This window comes from Monodelphis domestica, chromosome 7 (assembly GCF_027887165.1).
Source record: "Monodelphis domestica isolate mMonDom1 chromosome 7, mMonDom1.pri, whole genome shotgun sequence".
Classification (NCBI taxonomy): Eukaryota; Metazoa; Chordata; class Mammalia; order Didelphimorphia; family Didelphidae; genus Monodelphis; species Monodelphis domestica.
The window spans coordinates 88,241,785-88,257,678 of NC_077233.1; the positions used below are offsets into that span (position 1 = coordinate 88,241,785).

Below are 15,894 nucleotides of genomic sequence, written 5' to 3' on the forward strand. Positions count from 1 at the left end.
TTGAATAGGAAATAGGCATATGTCAGAAAAAAATGCCAGCAGTCATCATGGAGAGATGGAAAGGGCAGAATGATATCTTTCCTATTGAAGTTGTAAAATTAATTTTTTTAAGACCTTAGTTATATTAAATTTTGTTTGCTAACAGTAAAACATAAGGCCTTAGTTTTTTAATCTATAAAACTGAAGATCATGGTTTGAATGATTTTAACAATTCTTGTAATCCAAAGTATTTTGTGTTTTTTGAGTTTTATATTCTTTAATATACCTATGTAAAATTCCACTTAAAATAGTTCTCAATCTTTTTTTCTGTGACCCAAAATTGAATGTCAGTCAGGTTTTGTCATCCTGAGGCCCAAAAAGGAAGCTAATATGATGGTCTTTTTCAAATTAGTATATAACAGTGATTAGTAAAATGCAGAAACTTATATTTTAATTTAATTTAAAAATAAAACCTATGTAAAGGATAATTTTAGCATTGTGACCTAAACTATATTAATTATTGGTCACCATGGGATATTCCAAATAAAAAAAATACCCAGGTCAACTTGAAATTTATGGTGATTTAATTAATATAGTGGAAAGAAATTATTAAGAAGGGAGAAGGGAAGGGTATAGGATTTCTCCTGCCTGGCTTGTGCCAGGCAATTTTGTTAGACATAGTAGGGTGGAATAATGCAAAGTTCCTAAGACATCCCTGATTTTGTTAGGCCAAGCATTTTCATTGTTACAAATCAGGAGATAGCTAAATCCAATCTTCACACCTATTAGTATACTTTGGGCCAACTAGATGGCTCAATGGATAGAGCACTGAGCCTGAAGTCTGTAAGATCCAAGTCCAAATCCAGCATTTGACACCCACTAACTATGTGGCCTTGGGTAAGTCACTTAACCTCACTGCCTGTTTCCTCATCTATAAAATGGGGATAATAATAGCACCTCCCAGGCCTGTTGTGAAGATCAAATGAGGAGATAATTGTAAAATGTTTAGCAAAGTACATGGTACCGTAATAAGTATGTTATAAATGTTAGGTATTATTATTGTTGTTACTATTTCTTCACATAGCCTAGGTCAATAGCTTGCTTTTCCTTTCCTCAATATTCAAGAGTGAGTGTATGTGAAAGGGGCAGCTAGGTGACTCAGTGAGAGCCAGGCTCAGAGATGGGAGATCCTAGATTCAAATGTGGCGTCAGACACTTCCCAGCTGTGTGACCCTGGGCAAGTTACTTGACCCCCATTGCCTAGCCCTTACCACTCTTCTGCCTTAGAACCAATATACAGCATTGATTCTAAGATGTAAGTTAAGGGTCAAAAAAAAAGGTGTATGTGAAAAAGATGTCAGTGGTTATTGGCTCTGTAGAACTAGGTGATTAACTTGTACCTTTTTAAAGATACTTTTGCTGCTGGAAGCCTTACTGGTGTTTTTCTGGGGGAGGCTAGTCATTGAACCAACCCCTTCTTTCAGCTGTATACTTTGTTCCCCCAAAAGCTTCCTTATTAACCCTGGCTTATCCTACCATCTTTTTTTCTTAGCTCCCTATGATAGAGCCTCCTGAAACTTATTTCTTGTTAGATCAGTATTCATAGAATCATAGATTTAGAGCTATAAGGGAATTGTGGCCATCTCCTCCAACCTTATATTACCAGATGAAAAAACAAAGGCCCAGGGATATTAAATGACTTGCGCAAAATCACACAATTTAAATAAGGTGGGATTTTAATCTAGGTTTTCTCTATATCTAGTTTGGAAAAGTAACTTGGTACACTTCAGAAATTCCCCTTAATGCCCCACTAAAAGTATCCTCCCTCCTTATTTCTGCCTCTTAGCTTTCTGAAAGTCCGAGCTAAAAGTCTACCTTCTACAGGATGCCTTTTCTGATCTTCCTTAATTCTATATTGCCTCCCCTCTATTCTTTATAGTTTATCCTCTATTTTGTTTGTACCTAGTTGTGAGCAAGGACTGATCTTTGTCTCTTTTGTATTTCTATTGCTTAGCATGACCTGGCACATAGTAAGCCCTTAATAAATGTTTACTGACTGACTGAAGCCTATGAAATAATTTCTGAAATCCAGTTTTTTTCAGGAGATTTTAATTTTTTTCTTTGTTCACTCTCATCCAGGTTTTTAAAAAAATGTATAATCAATATCCTGGGTCCCCTTCCAGCATTCTGACTATGTGAATGTAACTGGAATGGCTGACTCATACCGTTATTCCTTCCCTTTTGTCTTGGCAGGTCGAGCTGATCCCGAATGTATGCTGGGCCACCTATTGAGAATACTCTTTAAGAATGATGATTTCATGAATGCAGTAGGTTTGCTTTTTTCATTTATTTATTCTGTAGATTTTAATCAACAAATGTTATGATTTCATTATCTTTTGTCATTAATTTACTTATCATAATGACTTAGGTTGCACCAAATGGGAATTAGAGAAAGTGGATTTGTTATAAAACAAATTTCATTTGGCTTTGTTTGTACAAAAACTTTTTAATTTGATATAATCAAAATGATTTATTTTACATTTTGTGATGTTTTTTCTAAGTCTTGCTTGGTTTTATAATCTTTCCTTTCCCAAAGATCTGACATGTATACTATTCTGTATTCACCTAATTTATTTATAGTTTCCTTCTTTATATTGAAGTCATTCACCCATTCTGAGTTTATCTTGGTGTAAGGTGTAAGATGTTAGTCCAAACCTAATCTCTCCCATACTGTCTTTCAATTTTCTCAGCAGTTTTTATCAAATAGTGGATTTTTGTCCCAAAAGCTGGGGTCGTTGGGTTTGTCATAGACTGTCTTGCTGAGGTCACTTACCCCAAGTCTATTCCACCGATCCTCCTTTCTGTCTCTTAGCCAGTACCATATAGTTTTGATGACCACTGCTTTATAGTATAGTTTGAGATCTGGGACTGCAAGGCCACCTTCCTTCGCTTTTTTTTTTCATGATTTGCCTGAATATCTTTGAACTTTTGTTCTTCCAAATGAACTTTGTTATGGGTTTGTTTGTTTTTTTAACCCTTAACTTACATCTTGGAATCAATACTGTGTATTGGTTCTAAGGCAGAAGAGTGGTAAGGGCTAGGCAATGAGGGTTAAGTGACTTGCCCGGGGTCACACAGCTGGGAAGTGTCTGAGGCCATATTTGAACCTAGGACCTCCCGCCTTGAGGCCTGGCTCTCAATCCACTGAGTCACCCAGGTGCCCCCTGTTACGGTTTTTTCTAATTTAGTAAAAAAGTTTTTTGGTAATTCAATGGGTATGGCATTCATTTGGAAGAAAAGTATTAAATAAGCTTCCTTGGTGGTAGGTTTGTACTAGTTTTTGTGTAACATGTTCTCTCATTTGTGTTTATTCAGCTTCAAGGTATTTGGTAAGAGATTCTAGGGTACTTTTGTAGTTTGACAAAATGTTGAATTGACATATTTCTTCTTCATTTCTTTATTCCTGGATTTAGAAGGCAAAAAAGTGGCAGAGGAAGTGTAGCTCATTATTGTTTTTTTAAGAGTAGACATGTTTTTGTTTAAGCATTGAGTAGGAGGTGTCAAAAGTTTTTCTTGTATAATGCCTTCTTTTCAACAGTTATTTGTTTATTTTCCCCCATTGGGTTTTCTTGGGAATTGAAGTTATGCTCTTCTGTAAAGCATGAAGTTTAAATCTATCCTTTTTGTAAATCTCTTTATATAAACTTTTTTTGGAATTCAGAGACTTTAGTTGTTGCCAAGGATCCGCTGACACATAATGTCAATTCCAGTTCTGGTGGCTGACTTCTTTGATAACTAAGTTGGGGATTTCTCTTTTACTTGATGTGGTCCATTTCCCTTTAATTTCCATTGTTGCTGAGTTGTCATTTTTTAAAAGTTATCTTTTATTATGTGATTTTCTCTTTGCAAGTATGTCATGTTAATATATTTTGAAGGCACTGTTGTAAAAGATAAATGTTCTCTATTGACTTCAAAGCTGTGTACCTGAAGGTTGCTTGTAATAATAATTGAAGGGTTACATACTGATTGACAACATTCTCTTTAACAGTTTTTAGATGAACAGATTTATTACATTGCTTTAATTTTCCTAGATTGAATTTCTAAATAGTCCTTTTTCATCCTATAGTTGGTGAATGCATATGTGATGACAAGCAGAGAGCCTCCTTTGAACACAGCTGCTTGCAGACTCTTGTTAGATATCATGCCTGGGCTGGAAACTGCTGTTGTCTTTCAAGAAAAGGTACCTAATTTAAAGAAAGGTGTTTAACTTAGGAATTTCTAAAATTTTTTGCCATCATGTACTTTATAATGTAAAGTACATAATTTATGCTTAAAGAAATCTCTCACTCTAATGTTTCTAGTGGCATCACATTAAAAAAGTATAAATTTAACCATTAATAAGACGATTCATATACAAACAAGAACAAAAAATTTTATAGAAGTATAAACTTGTTAGTTTTTTAAAATTATGTATATTAAGTTTAACATCCTATTAAGTTTATCTCATTTTGAAATTTTTCTGTGTAGTTTCCCCCAGAATTTGTTATTTGTAGTAATTTTATTATTATAGCTATCATTTATATAGTACTTGAAGGTTTGCAATGTGCTTTACAAATGTTATCTCATTTTATTCTCACAGCACCCCTGAGAGGTAAGCTCTTATTATCTTCCTATCCGCATTTTACATATGTGGAAATTGAAACAGACCAAGTTATAACTTATTTATAACAGGGTCACTCAGCTAAGAATTATCTGTGGCCAGATTTAAACTCAGGTCTTATCTATCACACTGATCACCTATCTTTAATCAGAATACATATTTCTTTTGGTTTTTTGTTTTCTTTAATGCATTATTTCATAATTCTTTTCATAATTCTTTGTGTTTTTCATCCAGTAATGTTCCATTACAATCACATATCATATTTTGAGCCACTTAGTCACATGGTTGTTGATCATATGATTGTTGCTAGATTTTCACTATTGCAAATGTTGTTAGAAATATTTTAATACAATTTTTTTTTTACTTTCAGTAACATCTATTGAGTATAGCACTAGTAGTGGAATTACCATAAACAATTTTGTAATTTATTGTATTAGATGCTGCTTTCCAAATGGATTGTACCAATGGTACAGGTCTATAATCAATGTAATAATGTGCCTGTTTTTATAAGACCCTGCTGGTATTAAACTTCATTTTTACTGTCTTTGCTAATGTAATAGATGAATGTGGTGTCTAGGTTGCTTTCATTTGCATTTCTCTTGATTAGTATAGATTTCACTATTTTATATACTTAGTTTTCAAATCATATATGTTATTGATAATTTGTGGAATTGATAATTATTTTGAGAATTGTCTATTCTTATATCCTTTGTACAGTCATTTTTTGGGAAAAAGGATTATTTTCATAAATGTGGGTCATTTCCTTATGGATTTTTGACTGTCTTAGAGTGAGCCATGCTCTCTCCAGATCTGGTTTGGCTATTGATCCCTGGACTTCTTTTGGATCCTCACTCCCATCTTCACCCCCCTCCACTTTTCAACTTCCTTTTATGTATTATCTTCCTTCATTAGAATGTAAACTTCTTGAGGGCAGGGACCATCTTTTTTCTTGTTTTGTATTCCCAGCACTTAGCACAGTTGCTGACACACAGCAACCACTTAATAAATAACCTATCTCACATCACAAACATTTTAATGCTAGACTTTGTTCAAAGTAGACAAATATTTTTGTAAATAACTTTAGCCACTATTATATTCCCTAAAGGCAAGACTTAAATTTGGATTAGATGAAGCAGTCTGAAATCAATCTCATTAGTAGGCATAAACTGGGTGAAGGTATTGGCTGTAGGCTTTGTAAGCTTTTAAATAGACTGAAAGAGAAGAGAGTGCTTTAGCAAACAATTTGCCTTTTGGCTAAATGAAGATAGTAACCAAATGCAACCCCTTTTTAGACTATAAACTTATTTGTAAAAATCTTAGATGAAATTTGGTTTAAATTATCACCTCATAAAAATAGTTGAGGATAAAACCAATCTAAGGAAAGCTTGGTAAGAGATTCATCTAAACAAAGTCATCCTGAGGGCATTTAAAGATGAAACTGGAAAGTGGACAATAAATTAATGAAAGATGAAAAAGATTTGCAAATATTTTTTTTTAATGCTCTTTCATCATCAAGTGTAGTGGAACCATTACATTTGGGCTCTTAATTTCCATAGCCCCAGATGTGCTTATAGAAGATGTAGAAGGTAACACTGAAGAGAATAAAAATGGGAAAAGCTTATATACAGATACATATACATATAGATCTGTTAGAGTCTCTATGATCATGAGGACATTGAAGAATTGATTTTCACAGTATGTGAAGGAGAAAAGACATAGAAGGCACAGGAAAAATTTCTTTCTTGGTCTTGAATTTTACCTACTATCATCCCATGCATACGTGTGTGAACACATATGTTTTAAAAATACAAATAATATACTTTTAAAAGTATTTACTTTCCCATCTATATAACATTTTTAATGAGAATAATCTACTTATACATTGAGGGCATTCTTGGTGAAGGTATTAGTAGAGAACATTTAGGTTTTTATAAGTGAAATTCTATACTAGACCACATTTACTATCCAACAATTGATTGAAAGATGTAACAAATTCAAGATCCCATTGAATTTATTGATTGTTGATTGAAAAGTATTTGATTCAATAGAGCAAAACACTATCTTGTACTCTCTTCCTTGCATAATCTCAAAATTAATCAAAATTTCCATGAAAGTGAATTCATCACTTACTAACATCAGGTACAACATAAAACTTGTGGTTTTGCATTTGATTTTGTAATGGAGATGTCTAGCACAAGATCCAAGTTATGGATTTCTTTTTGATGTGAAGTCCTTCGATATTCTTCTTTGTAGTTTATATTGGTTGTACTGGTTATATCAAACTTTGGAATACGCAGAATCTCTTAATTGAGATTTAAAATCACTCAAAAGAGTTATCTGATCCACTTGCACAGGAAAAAACAAGTAAATGAAGAGTTTCTTTTGTCCAGACTCTGATATACAATTAGAGGGACAACTTAAAGAGCTCATCTATCAATCTATTTATCTTGGTCAAATATGACAAATAAGCACTGTGTTGGGCCAAGCACTTTACTAGTAGAGGATACCGAATTGGACTATCTTGAGGTCATTAAAAGAACTTTGTAGTGTCCAAAGCTTTTCCTTGAATCAAAGGGTTATCTTGTAACTTCCAAGCCTATCTTCTCTTCCTTCCCCTCCTCGGTGAACCATCCAGTGTAAAAAAAGGGAATAGTGAAAGGATAACCTTGTGGCAGTGATGACTTAGTTGAGACTGAATAACATGATGTGGTAAAATGGGAAGAGCACCAAAAGGCCAAGCATATTACATTTTCTTTCTTTCTTTCTTTCTTTCTTTCTTTCTTTCTTTCTTTCTTTCTTTCTTTCTTTCTTTCTTTCTTTCTTTCTTTCTTTCTTTCTTTCTTTCTTTCTTTCTTTCTTTGTTTCTTTGTTTCCTTTCTTTCTTTCTTTCTTTCTTTCTTTCTTTCTTTCTTTCTTTCTTTCTTTCTTTCTTTCTTTCTTTCTTTCTTTCTTTCTTTCTTTCTTTCTTTCTTTCTTTCTTTCTTTCTTTCTTTCTTTCTTTCTTTCTTTCTTTCTTTCTTTCTTTTTTTCTTTCTGATTCAGATCTGTGTTTTTACTTATGTAGGGGAACTCGTGTAGATTCTTTTCACTAATGCAGATCAGCAACTTCTCGGTAATTTGTGTATAGTCTTAGAGAGTTACCTGGGGACTTGGAACTGTTGAGTGACAGAATGGTGATAAAGTCTGGGTTGGAGGCAGGATTTAAAGTCAGATCTTCAAGTTTCCAAAACTGATCCTCTATCCACTATGCCATATTGCCTGCCAAATAGAACAGCACTACTTCTATGTTAGCTCTTTACGTTATTTTAGTAAGTCTAACAATATGCCACTATGGCTTCCTCCAGTACTCTTAAGAGGTTTGAGATTAGGAGCAAAAAAAGTTGATAATGGTCATGACCTGGGGTTGAAAATTGTCACAGTGTGAGTGGCAGAGGAACAAGGGAGTGAATAAGTGTATATCTGAGCCAAGGACAGTGAGACCAGAGGAAGGATGCCTGATTTGGAGGCTAGGGAAGAATCGAGGAATCTTGAAGCCATGGTTGAGGCAAGGAGAGTGGTAGAAAGAGGGGAGCTATTTTGATCAGAAGAGAATTTCAAGGTTCAAGGTTATATAGATGGTCCAGTTATTGATGATGATGATATTCCTGCAGTAGAATGTAAACTTTTTGAGGGCAGAAGCAATTTTCATTTTGGCCATGATATCTCAGGTTCCTAATAGAGTATATGACATATATTTGATGCTTTATCAATAGTTGTTGAATTGAATTTAAGGTATATTCATTTTTGTAGATTGCACAGGTGAAGAAAAAAAAAATTTTCATGAGTGTTAGAGAATAATGAATTGAGAGACTAAATGTATTCAAGGGAAAATCCCCTAAGAATGATGACAAGTATAGATAGGAACCAGGTGCTGACCTCCATTTGAAAGAAGGGAAAGAGCCTAGAAATAGAACCAAGGATGTAGACTGGATAGTAGAATTCTAGATGAAGTCAATGTCAGGAGAGATTTCAGAGCGATGGCAGGAAAAGATGAGTCTAGAAATGGTGATGGTTTGGAAGGAGTATGTTGTATACTGAACCAGCTGGTCAGGAGGCATGACGGAAAGAGCAAACTACACTAAAGATGATAGCCCAGGATGCAATGTCTTCTAGAGGATGCCAGGTTATCTTACATATCAGAATAGAAGATGGAAAGATGAGATATTGGGGGGTTTCCTGCTAACAGAATTGGTTTTCCAGAGATTATAATAGAACAGGAGAGTAGAAGAGAGAAGAAATTGGGAAGGGCTGAGGTTGAATGGGAATGAGAGTGTGGGTAGAAGTAACAGGGAAAATGGATCATAGAGATAAGGGGAACAAGAGGTATGAGTTTGTTAGCTCTATTGGGATTTTTTTACATCCTCTAAGAGCCTGTGAGGGTAGAAGGCCTTGTCTGGATATGTTATGGGCCAGTTATGAGTATGTTGACATCTTAAGGGCATTCTCTCTAAACCCTTGCAAGCTGAGTTTGCCGAGGACTACATCAGGGTAGACATTGTAATTGATTAGGACTATAATTGGATTTTGGAGCAGTCTTATGCCCAATTAAATTTATTCCTAATAAGTGGAATGCCTTTTTCATATGTCTGTTTCAGTGATGTAGCTAGTAGGTGGTCTTTCCTTAAGACAGTCTATGCAGACTCTTTTGCTACCTCGTCCTATGCATGAACTATGTATGAACTAACTAACCATGATGTAACTAGGAATTGCTCAGTAATATGTCTTAAATATTCAGGAATTTTAAATAATGTATTCCACTTTGTGGATGATGACCTGAGTAAGGAGAGAGAATTGACAAGAGAGTGAAGAAAATTAAGATGAATTCTGAAAAAAGTTATATCTTCTGAATTGTTCTTTTTTCTCCCTTAAATTATAGGAAGGAATTGTTGAGAACCTGTTCAAATGGGCAAGAGAGGCTGATCAACCACTGAGGACTTATTCTACTGGATTGTTGGGAGGTGCTATGGAAAACCAAGACATTGCTGCCAACTATAGAGATGAGAACTCACAGTTGGTAATGACCATGTTGGAATGAATTTTGCATGGAGGTGGAGAAGGATGGTGGTGCTTGTAAATAAAAATGCCTTCCTGCCATTTAAATCTGATGCAAATGTCTCCCATTTGTCATCGGGCAGGTGGGATTGCTTGACGCGGCTGTGGTGTCACAGATGTCTCCTGGTGGTATACTCTCTCCTTACCTTTTCTCTTTATTGTATTGGGTGATCTCCTTTCCTAAACTTTTCAGTCCTGTATTCTTTACCTTAACTGCTCATCTTTCTATGCCCTAAATGTGTTTTTTCATTTTTTAATTAAATTACTTATCATCTTGTCCAGAATGATTATTTTTGCTAAGTCGCTAGAAAGAAATGCTTTGTTTTTGTTTTGTCTTGCTTTTTAAAAAAGTACAGTAGTTATCTGTCACTTTGTGGGAGGGGTAGGCACATTTTAGACACTTTTGGGATAAGGTTTATTTATATGTCATTAGACATACTGATGTACCTATTTCATTACCTATTTCTAGTGCCATGTGGACTTTGAAAATAACAAGTAAAAATTATTTAAAAGTAATCACAATCTATTTTCACAAGTATTTCTTTAAAATTTGCTTACATTTTATGTTTCTGTTTGGGTGCAATGCTTTGACTTGCTTGGTCTAGACATCTGTAGTCAGTGATGAATATTTTTCGTAAGTAGGTATGTTGGTATTGATCTCTTCTATAGACTTTTTAATCCATGTCTTTATTGGATCTCATAGAAAATACATTTTTCTGTGGTCATGACTTTACTCCTGCAGTTCAGTAATATCTGGCAAATATTACTTCCTCATTTAAAGATAAAGGCTCAGGGAAGGATAGTTGAATGGGACTTGATTCTATTTGTAATTAAAATTTTTAAGCCATCAAAAATATAATGCACTTTAACTTTATTTGTGGTAGTGAGATTTAGAAGCTCTTATTTTTTCACTAAATTCTAGGGTTACAGAAATAAGATTGCAGATTAAGGCAATGTTCAGTGGTGATACTTTTTTCTTAATTGTGTTTTCAGGTGGCTTTAGTTCTTCGGAGACTTAGGGAACTGCAGGTTCATGAAATGACTTTACGGCAGGAAAATAAACGTCCCAGCCCTCGAAAGTTGCCCTCAGAACCGCTGTTGCCACTGGATGAAGAAGCAGTGGACATGGACTATGGGGAAATGACAATGGATGGAGAACAAGAGGAGACCTCTGGGGATATGGAGATTTCCTTTCACCTTGATTCGAGCCATAAGACCAGTAGCAGAGTGAATTCAACCACCAAACTTGAGGATGGAGGGTTGAGAAAAAGTAAAATGGCAAAACAGGGTGACAGAGATGGCTTCAGAAAGGCCAAGCAAAAGTTGGGCTTCTCAACTTCTGAACCAGAACGCATGTTTGTTGAACTCTCTAACAGCAGCTGGTCAGAAATGTCCCCTTGGGTTATTGGTACTAATTATACCCTTTATCCTTTGACTTCTGCTTTAGAGCAACGACTTATTCTTCAGTACTTGACCCCACTAGGAGAGTATCAGGAGGTATGTATAGAGGTGTAAAATGTATTTTTTCCTTTTAAGATGAGCTTCCTCTATAGTTTCAGGAGATGAAATGTTATAGTAAAAATACTTTTGCAATAGAAAGAGGCATGGGTTTTTCTTAACTAAATTAACAAAGACTTCTGCATTAGACACACACACACATTTCCAGTTTTTTTTGGTTCTGTGAAAATGGTGATAATTCTTTCTACCTTGAATAATGCCTCTTTTTCAAGAGCCCAAAGGGCTTCATTTATATTTTCATCCTCCTATGGAAAAGTGGAAAAAGTAGGTCAAGTCTTTTATCCCCATAGGATGAAGTGGAATGTTGGGAGGGTAACCCCAAAGGATTTTTACTTTTTTTGTTCTTTCAGCTGCTTCCCATTTTCATGCAGCTTGGATCACGGGAGCTGATGATGTTCTATATTGACTTGAAAAGGACAAATGATGTATTGCTCACCTTTGAGGCTCTGAAGGTAAATTTTAGAATATAAAAGGAACTTGTTAGATAAAATCTGTTGGCATATTTAGCATTTCTTCAGGCAACATGCACACACCATACCTTCATTGTATACAGGCTGTAAAATCATCCTGAATGGCATAAGTATAACAAAAATTGGTAAAGAATGAATACCTATCAGACAAAAGGAATGATTACCTTTATAAGTTCTTTGACTTTGGATATTGAATTTATTGAGTCAGTGCTTCCTTTGCATATGATAGAAAATAAATTGTATGTTGAATGAATGTTTTCTCTATGAATCATGAATTCCTTAAAAGTAGGAATCATTTCTTCGTTTTTTTAATTTCCCATATTACTTATTTTAAAAAACTTTACTTTCTGTTTTAGAATCATTGAGTATCAGTTCTAAGGCAGAAGAGCAGGAAGGACTAATTAATTGACTTGTCCCAGATCACATAGCTAGGAATTGCCTGAGGCCTTAGGGCCTAAGTTGCCCTCCAATAGTATTTAGCTGTCTTTTAAATATTATTTAACATTTGAAGAAGCAAAATTTAAGAATACCTCAAAGGTACATTTAAAAAAGTATTTAAAGGGGGAAGCTGGGTGGCTCAGTGGATTGAGAGTCAGGCCCAGAGATGAGAGGTCTTAGGTTCAAATCTGTCCTCAGACCCTTCCTAGCTGTGTAACCCTGGGCAAGTCACTTAACCCCCATTGCCTAGCCCTTATTGCTCTTCTGCCTTGGAACCAATGCACAATGTTGATTCTAAGATAGAAGGTCAGGGTGTTTTAAAAAATAATGATAATAAATAAATAAATACACATATACAGTTACATATGGCAAGGAAATCAGATAATAATATGAAAATTTTCAAAATAATTTAAGGATATTTTTGTGCCAATTGACTTTCTTGGTCCTTCTAGTTAGAGAATACTTGTCTTCTTGATAGCTTAGAAGATCAGTCTTTAAGAGCAGGAATTATTGTCCTTTGTCTTTGTAACTCCATTGCTAATTGTTGAATTGAGTCAGTTCTCTCTTACATGGAGTCAGATTGGTTAGAAATCTAAAAGTAAAAACCTAATCAAGATTAGAAAAGAAGCTAGCTTTCTTGCTCATGTTAGGGTATCTTTAGTTATTGACAGAGTAGAAATGAAAGAACCACCCCCACCCCCACCCCCACCCAGCTTGTTATCCACTACATTTCTTTTTAAGACATTTTGTCTTTACAAATAAAAAGTAGTCAAAAAGTAGGACTATTCAGATAAGATTTAGAACACTATACTAGGCACTGTGGGGAAAGAAAGAAATGAAGGGAAAAAGAAAAAAATGTTTTCAATGAGTTAATGAGCTAAGAGTATAGTCAATTCTATAAATATTCTATTATGTCTGCCATCTATATGCAAGGAAGGAACTGGTTTAGACCCTAGAGGTACAAAGATAAAATATGACACCCCTTGCCTGTATGGAGTTTACAGTCTGCTAGGGAAGAGATGATTTTGACACAGATAAGTATGATGCAACAGAGAGTATGATGGTGCATAGTAAAGATCAAAATGAAATGTTCTGGAAATACTTTAGGAAGGGAAGAAAACACTTCTAGCTGTATCAGGGAATATTGCCTAGAAGGGATGGCACCTGACTATGGTCCCTAAAGGAATGTCAAAGGAAAACTGAAGAAGGGAGATGCTTGGGTTAATCGCATTCATGGTTCTCTAAGGGAAAGGTTGCCACAGTATCCTCCATTCTCAGCTACGGTTGATTGTATGCTAGGTTTGGCTTGGTATCAAGAAGATCACGTTAACAGCTCTTCTGTAGAGTTGCAGGAATCCCTGTCCTAGGGTTCTGGATGGCTAGCTGCCCTTCTTTGTTGCTACCTTTCATTCTCAGTGTGCATGTGATCACTTAAGGCATAGAAGACTATACTGTGAGCAAAATGGAGAAATTGCTGGCCTAGAGACTGGAGATCATCATCAGCATAACTGAAGAGAATCCTTCATGTTTCATCATGTGCTTTTTATCATTCTTTCATTGTACATAGCCCTATGAGACTGGTGATACTAGGGTGCTGCTATCCTCATTTTACACATGAAAAATACTAAAGTTTAGAGACATTAAATTTTCCTGTAGTCACATGAGAAATTAAAGATCAGAAAGCAGAGGTAGGATTCCCACCCAGGTCCAACTGACCTAGTCTACTTTGTTGTTCACCATAACAAACTGTCCATAATGTCATGTTCAGGAAACAGCTGGTAATAGTTTGGCTGGAATAGTGAAATGAGGTGAAAACCAGATGGGCTACCCTTGAACTTGTTATATTCTGGAATTTGTAGTCTTCTGACAGAAACCTCTTGAGCAAAGCCCCTGAGACTTTGGAAATGGTAAACCTTCCTTAGGAGAAACCTTGCTTTAGAGCTCTTCAACTGCATTCTCTGCACAAGGCTTTATGGGAGGAGGCCAGTTGCCTCATTTTTTGGCTAGTTCATAGCTACATCCTTGAATGTCACTGCTTCCTGTCATTTGGTAGTCAGAAACACAGAGGCCATTCTTTTTCTTGCTTTTTTTCCTCTTTTGGAAGAGCACCAAAGAAGGCAAGCCTAGGAGGAAGGATAGTTAGATGAAGGTGTATAGGTAAGCACAGGTAGTCTGGCTGAGACAAAATGACACAAAGGACTTTTTGATGTATGTGGTAAAGAATTTACTTATTCAAGAAGCCTTTGGAAGTTGTGCAATAAATGGGCCAGCTTGTCAAAAACAAACCTGAACCTCAAAAGTCCATTCTGATTATGGATATAGTTGTGAAACTGCTAACTCAGCTTCATTTCTAAAGGGGATTACAAAGTGAAGTTACATATACAAATTATACAAAAGCCTTTTTTCTTAGTTTTGTGATACATATAGAGCTGCTTATTTTACCCTTAACTCTAAAGATATTCATTAAACTCGTGTAACTTAAGAGTTAACTGTCAATTCTACTCCAATTTCCAGCATCAATAACAAAATAGGACTTTGTTTTTTCAAAGTATTTTCAGAGGTTCTTCAGTCCTTACAATGATAAAACAATTATGAGAAACATAATTATCCTTATTTTACAGATTGATTAAATGACTGCTTGTGATAAAATAAGTAGTTTTTTACAAACAAGCTGGGCCTAGAACCCAAGTCTCTTTAGTGGTAATAAGGTATAACTAACAGAAAGAGCACTGAACTAAGATTCAGTATTCATAATTGAATATGTGACTCAGACATCCTTAATGATGAAGATGACTATGGAATTCATTTGTGACATTGTAATTTGTTTCTTTTTTAGAAAGCCTGAGCCTGGAAATAAGAAAAACGAGGGTAATTAGTTGAGAGTATACATAACATCACAAAGGAATTGTAAGAAACAGCCTGTTCCTTTGTACATTTTATTTGTTAAAAGTTTAGTAGTAGTCATCGTTAAATACAAGCTTTTTCTTGGTTCAAGAATTACTGATTATTTTGTATATGGTGACTTGAAGTTAAAGAGGTAGGATGACATGGGAAACAGCTGTGAGAGGCATGCTCTTAAGTATCCAGAGTAGTCAGTCCTTTTCAGGTTTCTTGTAGACCAGAAGTTGGGATTGTTTTGTCACCCCCTTTTTCTCATTTAAGGAGGACATTTTGCAGGAGGGATGGTATTTTTGAGGTGGGATCTGAGTTGGAAATGGAATTAACAGTTTGTTTTTTTTTATTTAGAAGGAAAGAAAAATAAAAACCCTGTTACAAACATGCATAGTCAAGCAAAAGGAATTTCTGTACTGGCTATGTTCAAAAATATATCTCAGTCTATATTCTGACCTATACAGCCTATACTCTTATCATGAAATGGGCAGCATGTTTCATATGAGTCTTCTGGAACTGTGGTTGGTTATTGTATTGATCAAATTTCTCAAGTCTTTCAAATTGTTTATGTTTACAATATTGTTATTGTGTAGAGCAGCATTGCATGCCCAAACTACACTCTCAAGCTGCTTATGAGTCCCTTGCATTACCCCAGGCAGCAGAGGGAGGAAGTGCTCCCATTGAATAGCTAGACAGGGTGGCAGGGCATGTGAAAACTGTTCTTAGGTGCAGTGGAGAGGGGGTTGGAACAGCCCCCTCTGGTATGTGGGGGCATGTATGCCATAGGTTCGCCAGCATAGGTATAGAGTATTCTACTGGTTTTGCTTGTTTCACTCACCCATTATT

General features: G+C 35.4%; 1 protein-coding gene across 16 annotated transcripts in view; it reads left to right on the forward strand.

Moving 5' to 3' along the window:
• Positions 1-15,894, forward strand: part of DCAF1 (DDB1 and CUL4 associated factor 1) — a 122,361-nt gene that overhangs the window by 62,571 nt on the left and 43,896 nt on the right. For 15 of the 16 annotated variants that reach the window (XM_056805004.1, XM_056805008.1, XM_056805000.1 and 12 more), the window contains exons 4-8: positions 2,233-2,306; positions 4,106-4,219; positions 9,555-9,692; positions 10,724-11,227; positions 11,599-11,700. In XM_056805004.1, the coding sequence (XP_056660982.1) occupies positions 2,233-2,306; positions 4,106-4,219; positions 9,555-9,692; positions 10,724-11,227; positions 11,599-11,700 (932 nt within the window). The remainder of the gene's footprint in view (positions 1-2,232; positions 2,307-4,105; positions 4,220-9,554; positions 9,693-10,723; positions 11,228-11,598; positions 11,701-15,894) is intronic. The other variant, XM_056805002.1, reaches the window with a different exon arrangement.